Here is a 23770-nt window from a genome sequence, read left to right as displayed (position 1 = left end):
AGTAGAAACCACCTCACATTATAACAAAAATTAAACACATGCGCGCACACACACAAATCGCCTAATCTTCACATGTTGGGGAAAAAAGAGAGATGTTAGAAAAGATAAAAGTGAAAGCATTTTGGGGAAACAAATTTTTGTATACTTATTTCACTCAAAACAGATGCAGGACTCAAAAGTCAAAAGTTCACATGTCCTCTCATACTCCACCAAGTAAAGCTTGTCGCCAATTAGGATAACAAAGGAACAATACACATTAATTAATTATACCCTCATCATAACAACAGATCTTGATATCACAGCTTTAAATAATTAGATATCATTCACATTTTCCAAACCAGGAAAAGGGAGGAGCAAAGGAATGGCAGTAATAACAATAAGAGAGGAATTCAAAACCATGGGATCCTCCAAGTGCCAAACCTGACAATGTTACATTCCATGAAAATCAAACTAAAATAGAAGCAGATGAAGCTGGGAACCTTTCATTTATACCTTTCTTCATGTCTCTAGGTTTCATCTGAATTTGAAAAACTGCATCATTATCAACGGGCCTGCCATGTCCCAAATACTCGTCCCTACAGGGCAATGAGTTGAAACATAACTTGAGTTTTTTTTTTGATAAACATATATAAGCAAATTCAAATTTCAGGTCTTCTAGCAAAAACAGGAATAAGCAAAATCAAAAGGTTAGCTGCATCCATATTCCATAAGCAAGAGGGAAGCCAGTTACATTTGGCTCTCTCAAGAAACTGGAAAGCAGTGTTAATTTAGGCAAATATAAATAGGTCGAACAGAACCTGTATGTATCACATTAATAATCCTAGGCAGTAAAAATAAATATATATTCAATACCAGCCAAGACTAGAGCTGTAAGTTGATCTTTTCAGACCACTTGAAGATATCCGAGTAAACTTGATCACCCCCCAACTCTTCTCCTGTAGCACCTGCTGCCACCCGTATAATATCCTCAATCAATGCAAAATTGCCCATTATGTCAACATGTGCACCACTCTGGGTTCCCCGGCCCTCTAGAAGATTTGCTGGAGGGGCATGATCATACTCCCTAATGAATGTGCGAATGCCTGAAGGGTTGAATCTAGTTTTCCCACGCCAAGCTTTTGCGCACATAAAACCTGCACTTAGAACAGGTACAGTTTCGTCTCCATCAACTGAAAAAACTCCTCCTTTCAGACAACTACCCGCATTTTCATCCTCAGCTGATGTATCAATCTGGAAGGGGATGCAGCATTCAGCAGCTGGATTCAATTTGTAAACATATGCTCTTTCTGTGGGGATGCCAACTCCATACATTGAATAGATCTCCATGTCCGGAGCATATGGTAATCTGCCAAAAAATGGGATGTGAAGCAGTAGCAATCAAGATTAACTTATCCAAATAAGACGCTTTACTCATCAGAGGAAGAATCCGTACATCACCATAGCAATAAAAACTACAATAGGTCTCCCTTCAACCAACATGTTTTGGTATGTCAAGACCAAAAACAGTGTGAATATGTAATGTAACTGCTTATTTGTTGGAAAGTGATATCCAGCACTAAAGAATGAAGTCTTTGGAAAATTATATCCCCAGGAAATTTTGGGGATATCAAAAGTAGCAGTACAAAAATATCATCAAGTCTGAGGAATGTTATCTCCTAAATATTTGCATGGAAGTGAACTTGCTTGATATTTGAATAGTCCAGTCTTCAAAACTTGAGGGTCTAAAGTGGGAGGATGTTAAATTGGGTAGGTTTAGGATAATTATATAAGCTTTGTGAATTTTCTAGTCATTTTCCCTTTTGAAATTCATCTTCCATTCTTTTATATGTTATCTGAGTTAGACCAGTCCTGAAGTTAATATAGAAGAAAATGAAACTTAACATAGGTTGTGGGCAACATAGCATGACATATAAAATCCACTCTTGCAATTGGAATTTGATAGAATTCCAATGGGCAAGTCAAAATTTTCATTCCACTGTAATACATATGTTATCCTAAGTTCTTCTCAGATTCTGAATATGGGATAAATTAGATGCACAGCACAGACAATATCTTGTCTTATGCTGACCTGTTTTGAAAGATAGAAATAGGTGATTTTTTTTTTATGGCAAATCATATTTAGTTAGGGAAATCATTGGAAAGATTGAAAGCACAACCTTCAAGTACTTTTGTTGATATTAATCAGAAACAATTTTGGGATCAATGGGATAGTGTAACTTTTGAATCCTCTCCAGGTGTCTTGGAATTTTTATGTCACGTTTTATCTGTTTGGTTCTATCCTCTAAGGTTTCAATTTTGTGGGAACTTCCATTTCCCCCATTTACCAAAAAAATACCAACTCTATACAGTCCTTTTAATTTAATTGTTGTTTGTGCATTTTTTTGGCTTACATTTCCCAATCTTTGTTCTGGGAACCAGGTGAAGTTCTGGGAACAACTTTGGGTGGGAGATGTGCCGTTGGAAGATCAATTTCCCTCTGTATTTTCTCTTTCCGGTATAAAGGGGAACCTGTGTCTACTTTTTTGGTCCCTTTTGAGTCAAACTTTGGGTTTGATTGGGATTTGGCTCTTAGAAGAGGCCTTAGAGATAGTAGAATCTAGACTTTATCCCCCTCTAGTGTCTTTTCCTGTGCCTCTTTCTTTAAGTCTCTGGTGCAACCTACCAACAACAATGTCCAAACTTTTCCAGTAAAGGAAGTATGGGGTAAACCAATCCCTCCAAGGATTGGAGGTTTTTGTTGGGAAGCCTTATTGGAAAGATGCTGTTAGTGTCGAGTATGTAGGGGTATTTCTATCTTTATACTTATGTTGAGGTTGCTGATCTGTAATATTATATTAGAACTAGTGTCCCTCACTTAAGTAAGGGCACATGTGTTTTTTCCATTATGTTAGTAATATAAAACATGTCTGGCCGAATGGGAGAGGTAATTTTTCTCTCATTCGAACCAGACTTTTCTTCTCTCCTTTTCTCTCTCTCTCTCTCTCTCTTTCTTTCTTCTTTCTTCTTTTCTCTTCTTGGCTGTTATCAGACTAACAGAACTCAAGGGCAGGCCGAATCATAATATGGTAGCAGAGCACAACTAAGCAACTCGGATCTGCCCAGATTTCTGTTTTCTGCGCACTCAGTCTAGGGTTTTCTCTGTCATCGATTGGAGATTGAAGAAAACTGAAGAGAGGAGAGCTTGAGAGTTCAGCAATGAGGGTCTGAGAATGAGAGTTTCGAACCTACTCTCTCTTAGCACCCTAACATTCTTTTATTAAGATATATTTGAATAATTACAAGGAGGCCCTTAGGTGGGCAAGAATTTACAAAGAACTTAATATAGACAGAATGGGCCCAGAATAAGGCCCATTACAGAAAAGAAACATAAATAACAAGAAAGAATAAACAACCTATGGGCCATTCGGCCCATCTTCTCTACAGAGTAAGCCCGACTGTGTTTCGGGCCGGGCTCGGGATTTGTCAAAAAAGCCTGGCCTGAGCCCGGCCCGGCCCGACTCAGTATTATATATTTTATAAAATATATAATATGTATTTTATATATTATATAAAATATATATATATATATTTATAATTTAATATATATATATATTATTCTTTTCTTTATAATTTCAATCTATCTCTCTCTTTATTCAGCTGCTTCAACATTAATAATAATAATAATATGGGCTAAATTTCGGGCCCGGAACCAGGCTCGGGCTTCGGGCTTTTTATGAGGGCCAGGCTCGGGCCCAAATTGTAGGCCCGATGGTCGGGCCGGGCTCGAGCTCGGGCCTTAAAAAAATTTGTTAATACACAGTAAAAGCTTAGCCCGAGCCCGGCCCGGCCCGGCCCGACCCATGAACAGGTCTAGGTAGCAGTAAGAACAACATCACCCCAAAACCTGGTAGGAACATGTGAGGCAAATAAGATACTTCTTGCAACTTCAACAATATGCCTATTTTTCCTCTCAGCAACCCCATTCTGTTCTGGGGTCCTAGCACATGAGCTTTGATGAATAACCCCCATGTCAGAGAGATAGCAGGAAAGGTTTTTTTCAAAGTATTCTTTTGCATTGTCAGATCTGAAGATTTTAATCCTGGTATCAAATTGGGTTAAAACAAATTCATGGAATTGTCTTACAAGTCTTGGAACTTCATCACGGGATTTCATCAGGAATATCCAAGTGAATCGAGAAAAATCATCAATAAACAGGATAAAATATTTATAGCCACCCATGGAAGGTAAGTGGTAAGGCCCCCACACATCAGAGTGCACAATATTAAAAGGAAAAGAAGATCTTTTATTACTCAAAGGATAATTGTTTCTACAATGCTTTGACAATTTACACGACTCACAATGAAGACTAGACAAACTAATTCCCTTAAACAGTTCAGGGAAAAGATGACTCAAGGCAGAAAAAGACAGATGACCAAAACGATGATGACACAACATAATCCGACTAACAGACTCTGAAGAAACAGATCCAAGAGCAGCATTCCTAAGATGATCAGTGCATTGTTCTGGGGTATCAAGCAGGTATATTCCGTTCGCCTCATGGCCACTCCCAATCACCTTCTGAGACTCCAGATCCTGAAAAACACAGTAGGAAGGAAAGAAGGTTACACAACAGTTTAGTGATTTGGTTAAACTGCTTACAGACAACAAATTTGTATTTAGTTTAGGTACATGAAGGGCAGACGGTAGGAACAAGGAATCCGTAGCCTTGATGGTTCCCTTACCAGAGATAGGGGCAAGTGAACCATCAGCTAAAGTGATTTTATCACGTCCAGGGAACAAGTCATATGAAACAAATAGGGTAGAAAGATTAGTCATATGGTCAGAAGCACCTGAGTCAATAATCCAAGGGATCTTGAGATTACCTGAAGTGGTAGCATGATTGGCAGAAGCCCTTATACCTGAATGAGCAAATGCTGAAGCAGTAGAAGAATTGCCTGAAGGGTTGGAAGAAGAGGTCACATCACTCAGCTGACTGATCATCTTCCCAAACTTTTCATATTCTGCTCTCATGGCTGCCAACTGTGCAGAAGCAGACATTTCTTCACTATCTGGCCCGACAGCTACATTTGCACTTCCTGATCTTTTACTATCATACTTTTTCTGAAACCGACTGGGAACAAGATTAGGATGTAATTTCCAACACTTATCTTTGGTGTGCTTTGACTTCTTGCAGTACTCACATACAACTTCTTTCTTTCCTATGCCACCAGAAGTTCCAACATTCCCTTTGGCGTTAATCCCCATATTGGCAAAGTGATCATTCATATCAGCCCCTTGAACCTGAACAGCCCTTCTGCTCTCTTCACTACTCACCAATGCATAAGCTTGTGACAAAGAGACACACTCCTTGGAAAGAATATTTTGTTTTGTGATATCATATTCTGGGTTTAGTCCAGTTAAGAACTCAAATACCCTGTTCCTTTCAACCAATTTTCTATAGGTCTCTGCATCATTGGTGGTGTCCCAAGGTACAACTTCTATTAGTTCAATCTCTTGCCATAAGGACTTCAGGGTTGAGAAATATACAGCAAGAGGTTTCTCCCATTGTCTTAAATTCTTTACATCACTTCCAATTTATATGCCCGGGCCACATTGAGTTTTTGTGAATGGGTTTCCGCAACACTGTCCCAAATTTCTTTTGCTGAATTCATCCATAGGTAGTATTGGCTGATTTGCGGCTGCATTGAGTTCACAAGCCACCCAATGACAGTGTAATTTTCTTGCATCCACTTCTCGTAGGATGGATCATCTTCTGGGGGAGCCTTCTTACTCCCGGAAATGAATCCCCACTTTCCTCTACTACAAACATAAATCTTTACTGATTGTGACCATGCCAGATAATTAGTTCCATCTAGTTTAACTGTGGTCACAGTCAATAAGGAATCATTTGGAGTTCCCTGAACCAGTCCATATTCGGCACCACTTTTGTTTTCAGACTCTGAGGAGTACATCATGTAAACACTCTAAATAGAGTTCAGCCGACCACAAGAAGACAATATACTGAGTTCAGCCTTCAAGAAGTAATCAGAAACTCCTAGGCACTGTGCAATCAGCCGAAGTACCTTTTCAAAGTTGTGCACTCAGCCAAGAAGAGTAAATACCAATCGGTATTACTGAACAGGCCTTTTCACAAACACAGTGTGGGCAATAGAGACAGCCCCACTGTCAAGGAAGAGAAAAGACCCCAAAAAACAGTTCGTACAGCCCCTTAAAACAGCCAAAATATGAGTAACAATACACAGCCTTGTTACAAGGATGTTTCGGTAGGTTTTAACAGTCCAAGAAGAAGAGAAAAAACAGCCCAGAAATTTCTGGGTTAAACCAGATTTAATGCAGTCGAAGGTAGTACAGAACAGCTAGGGTTTTCGGACACTTCAACAGTCCAAACACAGTCGAAGATAATACAAAACAACCAGAAATTGAGCACAACTTACAGTTCGAGCTTCAACAGTCCAAACACAGTCGAGCTTCAAAAACAGAACAACCAGTCCAAACACAGTCGAGCTTCAATAGTCCAAACACAGTCGAACTTCAGAGCAGAAAACTGAGCACAACTTACAGTTCGAGCTTCAACAGTCCAAACACAGTCGAGCTTCAAAAACAGAACCGAGTTGTTCCCACCAGTCCAAACATAGTCGAGCTTCAATAGTCCAAACACAGTCGAACTTCAGAGCAGAAAACTGAGCACAACTTATAGTTCGAGCTTCAACAGTCCAAACACAGTCGAGCTTCAAAAACAGAACCGAGCTGTTCCCCTTCTCCTTCCCCTTTTTTTTTTCTCTGATTCTTCCTGGCCACCGAACCCCTTCCCCAAGAGATTCTAGTCTTGGGCTCGTCCACTGACCTCCAAGAATTAGGCAGTATGTGACTAAGCTTCCAGTCCTATGATATTCAGGTTCAGATATGCTCTGATACCATGAAGAAAACTGAAGAGAGGAGAGCTTGAGAGTTCAGCAATGAGGGTCTGAGAATGAGAGTTTCGAACCTACTCTCTCTCAGCACCCTAACATTCTTTTATTAAGATATATTTGAATAATTACAAGGAGGCCCTTAGGTGGGCAAGAATTTACAAAGAACTTAATATAGACAGGATGGGCCCAGAATAAGGCCCATTACAGAAAAGAAACATAAATAACAAGAAAGAATAAACAACCTATGGGCCATTCGGCCCATCTTCTCTACAGAGATAAGGGAAAGGGTTGAAAAGGAGTAGTCGCCCTCTTCCCTTGGAGGTCTCTATTGCCTCCAGTTGTGTTGTTCATGGTCGTTGCTGTGGTTTCTAAGAAGCCCTCCCCTAATCGATGAAGAGAAGAGGGCTGATTCGTGTGGTGCAGTGGGTGTCTTGTGTGGTCTGATTTCTTTTTGTGTGGTTTGTTTTTCGGGTGATGAGGTAAGAGATTTCTATGCATATTTTTGTTATGAATCAAATAGGAAGTATGTTTCAGATCGTATGGTGGAATTTCAGACTGTAGTGTGCTAGGGTTTATGTTGTTTTTTAGTGTGATTTGAAGGGGGAGTGGTCCTCATATAGTGTGGTGAGATTTCAGATAGTCATGGGGTAGGGTTTGTGGTGTAAAGAGTGCAATCTTCAGCAATAACAAGTGTTGAAACCAGTGTGATCAAGTAGTGTGCAATGTGCCGAATTCAGTAATAATAGAATTCAGCAATGGGAGAAAGCAGTGATAGCAAATCTAATGTGATGATACCTACTGACTACCTGAATGTTCAAATGACCTCCATTAAACTGAATGGAGAGAATTATGTACCTTGGGCTAAATCTATAGAAGTTTTTCTGAAGGGAAAGAAGAAGGTGAAACACATAAGGGATGAGAAACCTTCCACTGATTCTCACGAGTATGATGACTGGGAAGAAGAGGATGCACAAATTATCACGTGGTTATGGAACCGTATGGAACCCAAGATTAGTGTAAATTTCATGTTTCTTGACACTGCCAAAGATGTGTGGGACCATGCTAAGAAGTTATATTCTGGTCATGACAATACAACTAGAGTATATCAGCTGTATCAGGAATACTTTAATTTGCAACAGGGCAATCAAAGTCTTGAGGAGTACTATGCTAGTATGAGAAACATTCGTAATGAGTTGAATGTTTATCACCCCCTCACTTTTGATGTCAAAATTCAGCAACAACAGAGAGAACAACTTGATGCGACTCGATTTTTGGTGGAGCTGAAATATGAGTATGAACCAGTGCGGGCTCAGATACTAGGAGGGTTAGCTCTCCCTTCCTCAGAAGAGGTGTTTGCTCGACTTCGGAGGACTTCCATTGGATCTACTTAGAACTCTAATGTTTCTGATAGATCAACCTTTGCAGTATCAAGGGGCCGTGGTCTTAGAGGTGGAGCTTGGGGAGCTCAGTCTGACCGTAGTGGTAGCAGTGGTCCAGTATATGGCCGGAGTGGTGGTGGTGGACCTACATATAACCGTGGTGGTGGTCGTACTGGAGGTAGAGATTCAGGGGGAGCCCGTGGCAGAGGACGTGGCTCGGTTCCGAGAAGATGTACTCATTGTGGTATGGATGGACATACCATTAATTATTGCTATGACTTGCATGGTCCACCCTCAACTTGGGCCAATCATGCCATGACTAGTGACACCAGTTTTAGACAGGAGAGTCGTTCAGATGATCAGATGCCTCCTACATCCACAGATGTTCCCGGGAAGGAGATGGTGAGTGTTCCCCGTGATGAATATGAGAGGTTTGTCCAATCCACATCTCAACAGAACACGGCTACTTTTGCACACTCAAGTATGGCTTGTTTGGCATCCACACCCAATCCTTGGATTATTGACTCTGGAGCCTCCGATCACATAACTGGAACTCCAGGTGTGTTTTTTTCCCTCTCTCATTTCTCAACATCACAATCTGTTACCCTTGCTAATGGTTCCACATCCTCCATTTGTGGTCTTGGCAATGTTAACATGACTCCCTTATCTTTATCCTCAGTTTTGTATGTACCTAAATTTCCGTTTAATCTTATGTCTGTTAGTAAGTTGACCAAGTCATTCAATTGCTCTATTACTTTTTACCCTTCTTCGTGTGTTTTTCAGGATCTCAAGACGGGGATGAAGATTGGTGGAGGGCATGAAGCCGGTGGATTGTATTATCTTGACGGTGGTGGAAGAACATCAACAGCTCTCCAGTCATCTCTCTCTCATCTCTAGTGGCACTATCGATTTGGTCATCCTTCGCTGAAAGTTTTGAAGTCTTTGGTTCACTCGTTGAGTCAACTTTCTGTTTTAGATTGTGAGTCGTGTCAGTTGGGGAAACATCATCGTGTTCCCTTTAGTCTTAGGGTTGATAACCGTGTGTCAAGTCCTTTTTCCTTGGTTCATTCAGATGTTTGGGGTCCTTATAAAGTGATGTCATACAATGGATATAGATATTTTGTCATTTTTGTTGATGATTATTCAAGGATGACGTGGCTCTATTAATAAAAGAAAGGAGTGAATTGTTTACCATCTTCCAAAAATTTTATGCTGAGATTTGCAACCAATTTGGGGTTCACATTAAAATTTTTCGTTCCGATAATGACCGTGAATATTTCTCTTCATCATTTCAAGAATACTTGGACCAACATGGCATTATACATCAGACCTCATGTACCTACACCCCACAACAAAATGGGGTGGCTGAGAGAAAGAATCGTCATCTTTTGGAAACAACTCGATCCCTCATGCATCACATGAATGTTCCCAAACCCTTTTGGAGTGGTGCGGTGCTTACTTCTTGCTTCTTGATTAATCGGATGCCCACGTCTATCCTTGATGGTCATTCCCCATTCACTACCTTGTTTCCCACCTTGTCTCCGTTTCCTCTTTCTCCTCGGGTTTTTGGGTGTGTCTGCTTCGTCCATAATCTGGGCCCCAAGAAGGACAAGTTAGATGCACGATCCATTAAGTGCATCTTCCTTGGCTATTCCCGGACCTAGAAAGGGTATAAGTGTTATCATCCTAGTTCTCGACGTTCCTTTGTGTGTGCTGATGTTACCTTCTTTGAGTCTACTCCGTTTTTCTTGGGGTCCAGTGATGCTTCTTCCTCCTCATCACCTCCTCCTCTTCCACTTCCAGTTGCGGATTCTATTCCCCTTGTTCCAGTTGTGACCAAGTCCTTGCCTCCAATGCCACCACCTGTTGAACGGCCACCTATCCATCAAGTGTATACACATCGTCCACATGTACTAGCTGCTACTTCAGCTCCATCAACGTCAACAGATTCGGCAGTTGTCTCCACACCAACCCCAAACCCAGTATCTGATCTTGATATTCCCATTGCCTTGCGGAAAGGTAAACGCACTTGTACCCTTCATCCTATTTCTAATTATGTTTCACTCACTCACCTTTCCGCTTCCCATCGCCAGTTTATCTCTTTGTTATCCTCAGTTGTTGTCCCCAGGGATGTCCAGGAAGCCCTTGCCTCTTTAGGGTGGTGCCGTGCAATGGAAGAAGAACTCTCAGCTCTAACTCATAATCATACTTGGGACCTCACCACTCTTCCTCCTGGGAAGCAGGCTGTCGGTTGTAAGTGGGTTTATACTGTTAAGTATTTACCTGATGGTAGTGTAGAGCGCCTGAAAGCTAGATTGGTTGCTAAAGGGTACTCCCAAACCTATGGTATTGACTACATAGAGACCTTCTCCCCAGTTGCTAAGATAGGTTCGGTTCGTGTTGTGATCTCTCTTGCTGCTATGTATGATTGGCCCCTCTATCGGCTTGATATCAAGAATGCTTTCTTGCATGGTGATTTGCTCGAGGAGGTCTATATGGAGCAACCACTAGGGTTTGTTGCTCAGGGGGAGGATGGTAAGGTATGCAGACTAAAGAAGGTTATTTATGGGCTTAAACAGTCTCATCAAGCATGGTTTGGTAGGTTCAGTGAGGTGGTAAAGAAGTTTGGTATGAAACAGTGCCAAGTTGATTATTCAGTCTTCAGTCATGACTCTCAGGCAGGAAAAATCCTATTGGTGGTGTATGTAGATGATATTGTTATTACCGGGAATGGTAAAATGGGCATTGACAGGTTAAAGAATTTTCTACAGGAACATTTTCAAACAAAGGACCTTGGTAAATTGAAATATTTCTTGGGATAGAAGTAGCAAGGTCTAAGCATGGTATTAATTTGTGTCAGAGGAAATATGTGCTTGATTTGCTGGAGGAAACAAGTTTGTTAGGTGCTAAACCAGCTGAAACACCTATGGAAACAAATACTAAGCTGAGTAGTGATATGGGTGAAGTGTTTGAAGACCCTGGCAGATACTAGCGACTTGTAGGTAAACTGAACTACCTAACCATTACTTGGCCAGATATTTCATTTGTGGTTAGTGTGGTAAGTCAGTTCATGCAGAAACCTTTGGTTCCTCATTGGGATGCGGTTCTAAGAATTGTGAGGTATTTAAAAGGGGCTCCTGGTCATGGTTTGATATACAAAAGTAGTGGAAAACTTGAAATAGAAAGATATACTGATGCTGACTGGGATGGTTCTATGCCTGATAGGAGGTCTACCACAGGCTATTGCACTTTTCTTGGGGGTAATCTGGTGACATGGAAAAGTAAGAAGTAGACAGTCGTGGCGAGAAGTAGTGCAGAGGTAGAATATAAAGCTATGGCACATACTACTTGTGAATTAGTGTGGCTAAGGAACCTTTTACAGGAGATAGGATACAATGTTAACACTCTAATGAAGCTCTACTGTGACAATCAGGCTGCAATTCATATTTCTTCTAATCCGGTGTTTCATGAAAGAACTAAGCACATAGAGGTTGACTGTCACTTTGTGAGAGAGAAGGTGCTGAATGGAGTGATAGACATTGCATATGTTAACACAGGGAACCATTGGGCTGACTTATTTACTAAAGGGTTGAGTCGGGGAAGAGTGGACTACATATGTAACAAGCTGGGATTATATGATATATACTCACCAGCTTGAGGGGGAGTGTTAGTGTCGAGTATGTAGGGGTATTTCTATCTTTATACTTATGTTGAGGTTGCTGATTTGTAATATTATATTAGAACTAGTGTCCCTCACTTAAGTAAGGGCACATGTGTCTTTTCCATTATGTTAGTAGTATAAAACATGTCTGGCCGAATGGGAGAGGTAATTTTTCTCTCATTCGAACCAGACTTTTCTTCTCTCCTTTTCTCCTCTTTTCTCTCTCTCTTTCTTTCTTCTTTCTTCTTCTCTCTTCTTGGCTGTTACCAGACTAACAAAACTCAAGGGCAGGCTGAATCATAATAGATGCAATACTTGTGATATACTCCAAAGAAAAAGGCCTAATTGGTGCTTGTCTCCAAATTGATGCATCCTGTGCAAGGGTAACGGTGAAAGCCCCTACTACTTATTAATTTATTGCTCTTTTTGGTTCTGATATTTGGGAATGGTTTATGGCTTTATTTGGATACAAGTGGATCCCTCCTCCAAGTATACAAGGCTTGTTTGCTGTTTCTTTCTTTAGGTGGCCGAAGAGAAGGGGTAAAATCATGTGGAGATGTGTGAGATCTGCCATATGTCAGACCCAAGGGCGGAGCCAAGTATATTGTGGTGGTGGTGGGGTGTCCTTGGCCTCCCAAACTTTTTGTTAGATCAATATTTATATATAGTTATTGGGTCCTTGCCTCCCCTTCCCCCCCCCCCCACCCCCCCCCCAAAAAAAAAAAAAAAACAACTAAAATGTTAAATGATCATCTTTAATGCTCCTCCAACTCCCAAAATTAAAAACTTTGTTTATTTTTTCTTTAAAAAATCTATAATAACCTTCCACTCCATTTCCCTACACAGCCTACCTCCTCTACTGATCTACTCCCACCTCATTTTCTTGTTTTAACTCCCCCCCCCCCCCAAGAGAAAATTCTTGGCTCCGCCACTGGTTTTGGTTATGGGAGAAAAGGATTTTCTGAAAAACAAAGGAAGAAAGAACAGATTATTGGAGTTATTACAGTTGGGGTGGTGCAATGGTTAATATCTTTGGATCTATTTGCTGATGTCTCCACCGGTATGTTGCTTAACAATTGGAAGGAGGTGGCAATTTCTGCACCAGCTCATTCAACTGTGTCCTCTGTGGTCACCACCAGCCCCTGGTTTTGTAAAATTGAACTTTAATGGGGAGTAGTGAGGGCAATCCAGGACCTTCAGGTGTAGGAGGTGTTTTCAGAGATGAAAATGGGAAGGTGGTTGCATTGTACTCAGGTCCCATTGGGGTTGGTGACTCTCTTAGAGCTGAGATGTATGCTTTATTGGAAGGATTAAAGAAGGCAAAGAAGCTTGTTTTGGAGCAGCTACAGTAATCCGAACCAGTGAAGAAGGAAGAAGAAGATGAGGAAGAAGACAAGAGAAAGAGAGAACAGGAGGGTTTAGTCGAAACTGATTAGTCACCCATTCAGTCGACCCCCTTATGTTTATTAGGTTCTAATTACACTTACAAAGACTAAATTGCCCACACTTAAGTGTGGGGCAGAGTGCTCTAATAAAACAGCCACATAAGCAAAGTACTTAACTGACATGAGATTACTAAACTACCCCTATTCGGCTCACTCTAACAAAGCTGAATATTCAAAAGCTGATGGTTGAAGGAGACTCACAGTTAGTATTAAACTGGTTAGGGAAGGACAATGGACTCTAGAGTTATGCTAATGAGAGGAGAGAGGTTAAGTGGTTATCCAGGGGATTGGAAATTCAGTTTCATTGGGTGAAGAGAACTGAAAATGCCTTTGCACATATTTTGGCAAAATAGGGGGTGGGAAGGGTCCAAATGTTTTGGGCTAATTTGTAATTTTCTTTTCTTGTTCTCTTGGGAAGAGTTAAGTCATTTTATCTCCTCCCCAGAGTGCTGTATGTAATCCTGTTTTCTTATTAATAATATGAGTTTCTGTTATTGATAAAATATAGATTTATTAACTACAACTACTTGCTTTTACTTTACCTTTTCCAGAGAGAGAGAGAGACATCAACATTCTTATCAAAAGGAGAAGGGACAATTTCTTGAAGTAAAAAAGCAACTTGCGATAACAAAGAAAATGGGTTCTCACTTTGTTTCTAAGGGATTTGACCAGTATTTGTAGTGTTTATATTTAGGATCATCTAAATTGTCAGCAATTCCATATGAGAATTGAGCACCTCCACGCTTCATCATCTTTGGGGCAACAAAATGTAGTAGATCCAAAATTGATCCAGCTGTATAAACTTTGTAGTCTGCCACAGCTTTGATACCTCCCCAGCCCATGTCATGGTACTCTATCCATACATCGTGACAGGTCATATTTGCAAGGCTATTACCTTTAACAGCACCCTGTACATTAACAGGCAACTAAGTAAAGAAATAGATAAGACTTTAAAGAAATCAACTTATAAAAAATGTCAATTCTAATTGCATAGACAAGATGGTCACTCTAAAATGATAGATCCCATTGAATTGAGTTTATGAGCATTAAAATGCCATGAGAAATAAAAGAACCATAAACAACAGCACAAGAATCTTCCATAATTTGCAAAAAGACATGCATGTAATAATGAAGAATGCTTCATATTGAATTTTGAAATTGAGTGACGTTCTTTCTGACACAGATAAAGAGTTGCAGCATAATTCCATGGAAGTATTTAGAACACAAAGCACCTAAAGAAGCAGAAAGGTAGTATATTCAATCCCCAAAAGTTATTACATGATCTATAAATAAAATGCACCCCAGAGAATTCTTTTTCAGGCTTCAAATCCTCAAAAGTTATCTGTTTTCTCTTCTAACCATTAATAGTTATTCTTTTTGCAAGAAGCACAGGAGAATGTAAAGAGCAACCCTACTCTCCAAACTGGTTAGAGAAGCAGACAACTCAAAATCTCAACAGCCGTAAGCTGACAATATCAATTAATCAAATAAAATCTAAACTGCAGATGTTTCCCACCTGGCATCCCCCACTCTGATTCCCTCTTTTTGACCCCGACCTGGCTAGGCTATATACATGGAAATCCATTTGAACAAGCAGTTCAGGTTGGTAGATAATGCCAATGCAAGGTCCTTCAGTCTTTAGTGGAAACCAACTGAACACAACTTGACAATTTCTTTCACCAACTAAGCCATTCCACTCCCTTTATAAATCTCAGTTTGTAAGAGCTAAGAGTCCATCCCTTGGAGAAAAGCTAGCCAATGCATTAAACACTCTTAGGATTTAATCAACTGTGGTTCCTTGAAACTCCTCTTTAGTCTTTTCCAATGTGCCACCCTTGTTAAATAAGTGTATATAATACTTTCTGCATTTTGACTTTTGTTTTCAAAATTTCACTCACCTCAAAAACACTGTATATGTATAATGACCACTCTTCTACAACACCATAGAATTTCCCTTTTTGTGTGCATACAAAGATATTTAAATGTAAATAAATCTACTACCTTAGAAGGTGCTGACCATACAACACCCAAGAGATTACAAAAGTAGTCTTACACCCTCAAAGTAAAAGGACACCCAAGGAAGAGGTAATTTACATTCTCTCCACTCCTTTCATAACAAGGAGGTTTGGTCCAAACCTGTCCCTCCAAAAGTGGGAACCCTCTGTTCGGAAGTCTCTCTTGGAAAAATAGACACCTTGGATGTTATGCAAAAAAGAAGGCCTGGTCTTTGTATCTCTCTTAACCGGTGTACCCTATGCAAAGCAAATGAAGAAAGTTATTACCATATACCAATCACTTACCCCTTTGTTGTAGGCCTATGGGAGAAGCTTTTTGATCTTTTAGGGTGCAGGTGGACAGAACTGGAGCATATTTGCAGACTTTTTGACCCTACAACTTTCAGGTGGCCAAACAGAAGAGGAAGAGTCTTGTGGAGAAGTGCTAGAGCTGCTTTGGTGTGGACTGTTTGGGAGGAACAAAATGCCAGAGTTTTTAATGATAAGGAGAGGGATCAGACATGTGTGCTGGAAAGTATTCTATGTAGGGGCCATAATCTGGGTAAAATCCTTGGACCTGCTCTCACCCTACTCTTTTGAAGATATAAAGAGGAATTGGGAGCAAGTAGCCAAGAGTTCTGAAGACAGAAGTAAGCCTTTGGTGGAATGGAAACCTCCTGATGTAGGTGTGGTTAAATTAAAATTTGATGGCAGCAGTTTGGGTAACCTGGGAGATGGGACCATTTGGAATAGGGGGAGTCTTCAGAAATGCTGAAGGCCAGATTATAGCTCTTTTTTCCGGTCCTATAGGGAGGGAGATTCAGTTAATGCAGAAATCCAAGCTGTACTACAAGGAGCGGAAATTGCAAAAGAGTTGGCAGTGGAGCATTTTGTAGAGAAGATGGGCCGAATGGCCCATAGGTTGTTTAGTCTTTCCTGTTATTTATGTTTCTTTTCTGTAATGGGCCTTATTCTGGGCCCATCCTGTCTTTATTAAGTTCTGTGTAAATTCTTGCCCAACTAAGGGCCTCCTTGTAATTATTCAAATATATCTTAATAAAAGAGTGTTAGGGTGCTGAGAGAGGGTAGGTTCGAAACTCTCATTCTCAGACCCTCATTGCTGAACTCTCAAGCTCTCCTTTCTTCAGTTTTCTTCATGGTATCAGAGCATATCTGAACTTGAATATCCTAGGGCTGGAAGCTTAGTTACGTACTGCCTGATTCTTGGAGGTCATTGGACGAGCCCAAGACTAGAATCTCTTGGTGAAGTGGTTCAGTGGCCAGGAAGAATCAGAGAAAGAAAGAGGGGAAGAGGAACAACTCGGTTCTGTTTTTTGAAGCTCGACTGTGTTTGGACTGTTGGAGTTTGAACTGTAAGTTGTGCTCAGTTTTCTGGTTATTCTGTTTTGAAGCTCGACTGTGTTTAGACTGTTGGAGTTCGAACTGTAAGTTCTGCTCAGTTTTCTGGTTGTTCTGTTTTTGAAGTTTCGACTGTGTTTGGACTGTTGAAGTGTCCGAAAATCCTAGCTGTTCTGTACTATCTTCGACTGCATTAAATCTGGTTTAACCCAGAAATTTCTGGGCTGTTTTTTCTCTTCTTCTTGGACTGTTAAAACCTGCCGAAACATCCTTGTAACAAGGCTGTGTATTGTTACTCATATTTTGGCTGTTTAAGGGGGTTGTACGAACTGTTTTTGGGGTCTTTTCTCTTCCTTGACAGTGGGGTTGTCTCTATTGCCCACACTGTGTTTGTGAAAAGGCCTGTTCAGCAATACCGATTGGTATTTACTCTTCTTGGCTGTGTGCATAGCTTTGAAAAGGTACTTCGGCTGAGTGCACAATGCCTAGGAGTTTCTGATTACCTCTTGAAGGCTGAACTCAGAATATTGTCTTCTTGTGGTCGGCTGAACTCTGTTATTGCTTGTCCTCATTCAGTATACTTGTATAAGTCATCTGAAATCATATTTAAAATGTGTACATGATGTACTCCTCAGAGTTTGAAAACAAAAATGGTGCTGAATATGGACTGGTTCAGGGGACTCCAAGTGATTCCTTATTGACTGTGACCACAGTTAAACTCGATTGAACTAATTTTCTAGCATGGTCACAATTAGTAAAGATTCATGTTTGCAGTAGAGGAAAGTGGAGATTCATTTCCGGGAGTAAAAAGGCTCCCCCAGAAGATGATCCATCCTACGAGAAGTGGATGCAAGAAAATTACACTGTCATTGGGTGGCTTGTGAACTCAATGCAGCCACAAATCAGCCAACACTACCTATGGATGAATTCAGCAAAAGAAATTTGGGACAGCGTTGCGGAAACCTATTCACAAAAACTAAATGTGGCCCGGGCATATAAATTGAGGAGTGATGTAAAGAATTTAAGGCAAGGGGAGAAACCTCTTGCTGTATATTTCTCAACCCTGAAGTCCCTATGGCAAGAGATTGACCTAATAGAAGCTGTAACTTGGGACACCACCAATGATGCAGAGACCTACAGAAAATTGGTTGAAAGGAACAGGGTATTTGAGTTCTTAACTGGACTAAACCCAGAATATGATATCACAAAACAAAATATTCTTTCCAAGGAGTGTGTCTCTTTGTCACAAGCTTATGCATTGGTGAGTAGTGAAGAGAGCAGAAGGGCTGTTCAGGTTCAAGGGGCTGATATTAATGATCACTTTGCCAATATGGGGATTAAACCCAAAGGGAATGCTGGAACTTCTGGTGGCATAGGAAAGAAAGAAGTTATATGTGAGTACTGTAAGAAGCCGAAGCACATTAAAGACAAGTGCTGGAAATTACATCCTAATCTTGTTCCCAGTCGGTTTCAGAAAAGGCATGACAGTAAAAGATCAAGAAGTGCAAATGTAGCTGCCGGGCCAGATAGTGAAGAAATGTCTGCTTCTGCACAGTTGGCAGCCATGAGAGCAGAATATGAAAAGTTTGGGAAGATGATCAGTCAGCTGAGTGATGTGACCTCTTCTTCCAACCCTTCAGGCAAAACTTCTGTTGCTTCAGCATTTGCTCATTCAGGTATAAGGGCTTCTGCCAATCATGCTACCACTTCAGGTAATCTCAAGATCCCTTGGATTATTGACTCAGGTGCTTCTGACCATATGACCATCTTCTCTACATTTCTTCACATTTAACGATTGGAGGTGCCTCCAAATTGGTTATTTGATGGCTAAAAGAGCTACAGATGGCAGCCTGGCCCTACAGGGGGCAATGAGAAGAATTAAGTGGCTAATGTCAAATATCTATCACATTTCAATGGGAAAGAAGATCAGCAAATGAGCTGGAAGATTTCCTAGCCAAACAAGGAGCACATAGGAATAAGCTCTTTTGGGCTCACTTGTAAGCTTTATGTTGTAGTTTAGAGGCTGCACCTTGCGCTTCTTTGTGGGGAGTTGTATGATGTATACTGTGTTTTTTATTCTAATTAATAAAATTACCATTACCTATCAAAAAAAAAAAAAAAAAAACATATGCACAAATTGGTTCTTCCTCGATGGATCATGTCAATCATGTTAATGATTTTCAAGCCAGCTTCCTAATGGAAGACCTTTACCTTAGGAAGAGCAGGTCCAACCCAGAAAGTGGCTGCTAGGAAGGGGGAATTTCATCAAGGGACATGATGAAGGGAAATCAAGAAAATTGACCAATAGGAATGAAGGCATTCAATAAACTAATAATCTCAAATCTTTCATGGTTGCTTCCCCTTCTAAAACCCAAATCCTAGAAAATGCTTGATACAGAAATGGAGGCCAAAGAGGGTAGAAGCCTATTTTTGTGCAGGGTAATGGAATAAAGCCAAGGGAAACCCAAAAAAACAAAACAAGGTCATCCACTACTGACCCAAGTTTCCCCCCAAAATCTAATTTTATTTCTAGATACAACACCATACCTAATATGCCAGGGTGCAATTTGAGCAGGCTCAAGTTGGGAATTTGTTAAAATTTGAATGGGCCCAGGCCGATGCAATGTAAATTTTTCAAATTAGACACTGAAGGGATTTCTTACTCTATAAGATTCATTTTGAAGCCCAAGTTCCAATTCAGCCTTGAAGGTGAAGGATGAGAATGAACAAAATAAAACAAACAGGTCATTATTTACTATTGGAAAGAATAAACAAAGAAGGGAAGCCTCTTTCAAAGGGGACACCTTTACCCAAACATCTTCCCAAAATCTTACTTATGTCCCGATGCCAAGTCAATGGTCATACCTCATATGATTAAGGAAAAGGGGAAGGATATCATGTATAGCTCTCCAAGGTGCAGCAAGGGTAGCTATGTGCAGACAACCAGAATCCCATCCATTTCTTAACAACCCATGAATACTAGCTACGACTTTATGCCACAATCTCTCATTTTCCTCAAGAAAGCACCAAAACCACTTGCTCAAGAAAGCCAAGTTTTCACACTCACATTGCCAATTCCCAAACCCCCTTCTTCCTTCTTCTTGGTCACCTTCTCCCATCTCACCACCTAGTCAAGAGTCTTAAAGCACCGAAGACAAAGTTGCTTTTGTTATATGCAAATTTTGTTTTTGAGAAGTTGTGGTGGTTCAGAGAATGCTTCGAGAAGGAAATACATCATTTATGCAAACAGGAAAATAAAAAAACTGGAACTGGGTAGTAGAGGAAATTAAGAGAAAACTCTGGCCTAAAGGTCCCCTAACATTAACTCCTTTTCAAGAAGGTAAAGCCTTACTGGATTTGGCCAATACTAACAAGAAGATCCATGTGTTTCCAAACCAGACAGAAGAGGGTTTGGTAGTCATAGGAAAATGAAATCCAAGCGCCAATAGTGTTAATCTCATGGGAACCCCAGTGGTGAAAGTGGTAGGGCTTCCCTTACATTCTGGTAAGGAGAAACCTTCAAGATGATTATGAACCTTTGTGGGGGTACTTTAGAAAATCTGGATACCTCAAAAATTAGAGTGACGACCTTCAGATTGGTGGGTGTCAAGCTTGAAGCCATTTCTAGAATGTTGGAGGTGGATATCAAAAACACTACCTACAACTTCTGGCTATTGTCGTCGTTGGAAGCTTAGTTGTTGATGGAATGGTCGAAGGTAGAAGAAGATGGGGATGTGGCAAATGATGGGACACATGGAGGTCGGGAGAAGAAGATTGATTTGAATTTGAATTTATTGAAGAAAACCCAATTGTTCCTTCTCTTAAAAGGTGTTGGGTAGGTTTCCAAAGAGGCAGAGATATCCGGGCCGTCTAATAGTAATCAAAGGGTCTCATTTAGAACATACACTCAAGTGGTAGCAGAACGAAGAGGCTTGTGCTACAAGTTTGCTGAAAAAAGCAGTAAGTGCTAGGCCACCAGTTGAGACCAGCAATTTAGTTGGTCTACCTAAACCACAACCAATAGGTCATATGACCTTTCAAGTGGTCAGGTGGAGATTGGGGCTCGAGCAATGGAAGATGGTTCCATCGGTCTATCTTCATCTAACACAACCCCTAAGGCACCCTAGTTGGCTATAGCGGATGTTTGGAGGTTGAAAAGGCCTGACCAAGATCCAGGGAGGAAGATGTTATAGGGTATTCCCTCTGGATATACTTTAGCTTGGAAGCCAGTGTTGAGCAGTAACACTACGAATCCGAATAGACCAAATCTGAAGGTCTCTAGAGATATATGTGATGACTCAAACGCAAACAATGGATCGGAGGATTTGCGGTAGGAAGAAGACTTTGAGGTAGATCAACCTTCAAGTATTGGTAGTACCGACTCCACCAAAGCCTATAAAATTTTGGATGATGACTCATTGGGGGACAGAACTCCTTTTTGAAGATTCCTCCAATTGTCTTTCTTTGGACTTGAAAGGAGCTAGACAGCTAGCTTTGAAGTGCCCACTTCTATCTGTTGTGGCTAAAAGAGAACTGAAATCAATTCTAATGGAGGCACCCATACTTGGAATCTGGGTTGCAGCACTGACCAAAGTCTAGAAGCACAAGAGGAATAGTCAATGCATGCTATCCAGGTATTATCTAAAAAGAAAAACAACCTTGCAAGAAGCACTCAAGGACTAGCTTACAATAGACTAGAGCAGGGAGTCTCTTCCCCTTTATGTCCCTCTAGCTCTTTTCCTTTACATAATTTTCTTGTCCACGATTTTCCTCTAATGTTGCCTCCCCTTTTATTGCAAGACTAGCGAGAACTCTACCTTCTCAAAATGTTTTCAATCCAAGTGCCACTCTGGCTGGGTGAGGGGACAATTCTGCCAGTAAGTTAGAGGAAGAAAGGGGAAAGATTTTAAATCTAATCCTAGAAAATTTGTTAGACATGGTTGTGGAGAAGAATCTTGAAGATTGTAGGTTACATCATCTCAAAAAACAAGTACAAGACACCCTTCAGGCAAGGATCAAAATTTCGATACGATACGTTGGGTGTATTGTATCATATCTTTTGGGTTCTGAAACACATGTTTACAGGTGTTTTGGGAACCCTTTCTTTTTTAATAAAAAATATATAAAAACCAATTTAAAAAACTAAAAAAATATAAAAGCGCATGCTTTTTAGTACCAATACACCTCTGTCAATACACAGAGGTGTATCAATACTTTGAACCTTGCCTTGAGGTAGAATGACTGGCTTAGGAGAGAGTTGATCCTATAGAACAAGTAGGGAGGCAAGGAAAGGGGAGAGAAGGCAGGTGAAAAATTAAAAAAAGGGGAAACAAAAGTCTATTTGAGAAAAGGTGGAAAAGAAAGAAGAGTGAGAGTGAAAAGCTCAAATATGGAATAGCCTATGAAAAGGAGGAAAATAGGAGAAAGGAAAGAAGAAAAGGGGTTTGCTAAGATTAAGGAAACTTTCCTGGACCTTTTAAGCTAGTTCAATGAAGGTCATAAGTTGGAATGTAAGAGGTTAGGAAGTACAAATAAAAGAAAGTTAACAAGGGATGTCCTTCGGAAAGAAAGGCCTGACTTGGTTATGATTCAAGAGACCAAGTTGTCAAAATAGATAGAAATTGGATTAGAAGTATTTGTGGATCTAGGGGGGCTTAGTTGGACTTTTGCCCCTTCTTGGGGAGCTTCTAGGGGAAGTCTCACAATTTGGAAGAATGAGGAATTGGATTGTGTGGAGGAGCCAATAGGCCAATTTTCAGTCTGTGTTTTTTTTTTTTTTTTGATGAATAATTGATTACTTCATTGAATTTAAGAGAAAGTGTACAAGAGAAAGTGAGAGAGAGACAAGCTCTCTTATCTCTCCCCTTTAACTTTAGTTATAATTACAATTACATTTGTGCCCAAAATGTTTGAATTCTCCCAACCCCTTGCTTGGCTAGTGCATCAGCCATCAAATTAGCTATTCTTTTCACCCACTGTATTCTCAGTTCCATGTCCTTTGTGATCCATCTGAATTTTTTCTTCTCATTGTTATATTTCCACATCCTACTTTCCTCATCCAGTAGCCAAGCCACTACCAGTTTGGAATCCCAATTTTCAGTCTCTGTTAAAATCAAAAGATCTTCATATGGGAGAGAATGGGCCTTAACAAATGCGTATGGCCCCAATCCTTATAGAGATAGAAATTTGTTCTGTGAGGAATTATCAATTGGTGTTTGGGAGTTTTTTTAATGTTATAAGGTTCTCAGGTAAAGCAAACAATCCAAATCAGGGTATATCTACTAGCATGAGAAAATTTAATGGACTAATTGATTCCCTTGAACTAAAAGAAATTCCCCTTCTGCAAGATGACTTGTCAAATTACCAATCTCCCCCAACTTGTTCTAAGTTAGACAAATTTGTCTTTGCATTTAATTGGGAAGAAGTGTGGGGGATCTTGGTTTCTAGAGCCTTGCCCAAAGTCACCTCAAATCATTGTCCCATTTGTATTGAGAAAGAATCTTCTTTTGGAGCTCCCTCACCATTCAAATTTGAGAATATGTGGCTGGAAGATCCATCTTTTAAGGAGAAGGCTAAAGAGTGGTGGGGAGAGATTGGTTCTCTAGGAAGAAAGAAAATTGTAAGTTTTTCAAGAAAATTAAAGAGGTTGAAAGAGAGAATAAAAGTTTGGAATAAAGAACATTTTGGAAGGTTAGAAGAAGTTCAAGAAAATATTTTCTCAAGGATTGAAACTTTGAATAGAATAGAAGCTCAAGGTTTGATGACAGAGGAGCAAAGATGGAGTCTGAAATTAAATCTAGAAGAGATTTTGAGGAAATAAGAGATTAGCTGGAGACAGAAATTCAGATGCAAATGGCTGCTAGAAGGGGATGGTAGCTCCAAGTTTTTTCACTCACTTGCAAATGGTAGAAGGAAAAAACATCATTTATAAAATAGGAGTGGAGGGTCAAAAAATAGGAGAGGAACTAAAATTACAAACCAATTAGAGAAATACATCGAGGATTTTTTGTGGCACCTGCGA

At 40.3% G+C, this 23770-nt stretch overlaps 1 protein-coding gene across 2 annotated transcripts in view; it reads right to left on the bottom strand.

Moving 5' to 3' along the window:
* Positions 1 to 239: 239 nt before the first annotated feature.
* The window catches only part of LOC104600613 (phospholipid:diacylglycerol acyltransferase 1-like), a 35398-nt gene continuing 11867 nt past the window's right edge, over positions 240 to 23770 (bottom strand). The window contains exons 5-8 of one of the 2 annotated variants that reach the window (XR_735693.3): positions 14045 to 14304; positions 853 to 1345; positions 493 to 575; positions 240 to 420 (exon numbers count right to left, since the gene is read on the bottom strand). Coding sequence is in view for 1 of the 2 variants with exons in the window: in XM_010263668.3 (XP_010261970.1) it covers positions 862 to 1345; positions 14045 to 14304 (744 nt within the window). In the remaining variant the exon portion in view is untranslated. Of the gene's footprint in view, positions 576 to 852; positions 1346 to 14044; positions 14305 to 23770 lie in introns of both variants that reach the window. The other variant, XM_010263668.3, reaches the window with a different exon arrangement.

Source organism: Nelumbo nucifera, chromosome 8 (assembly GCF_055504915.1).
Source record: "Nelumbo nucifera cultivar China Antique chromosome 8, China Antique-T2T, whole genome shotgun sequence".
Lineage (NCBI taxonomy): Eukaryota > Viridiplantae > Streptophyta > Magnoliopsida > Proteales > Nelumbonaceae > Nelumbo > Nelumbo nucifera.
Note: the sequence above shows the minus strand (reverse complement) of the source record. Positions and strands in the feature narration are given on the sequence as shown.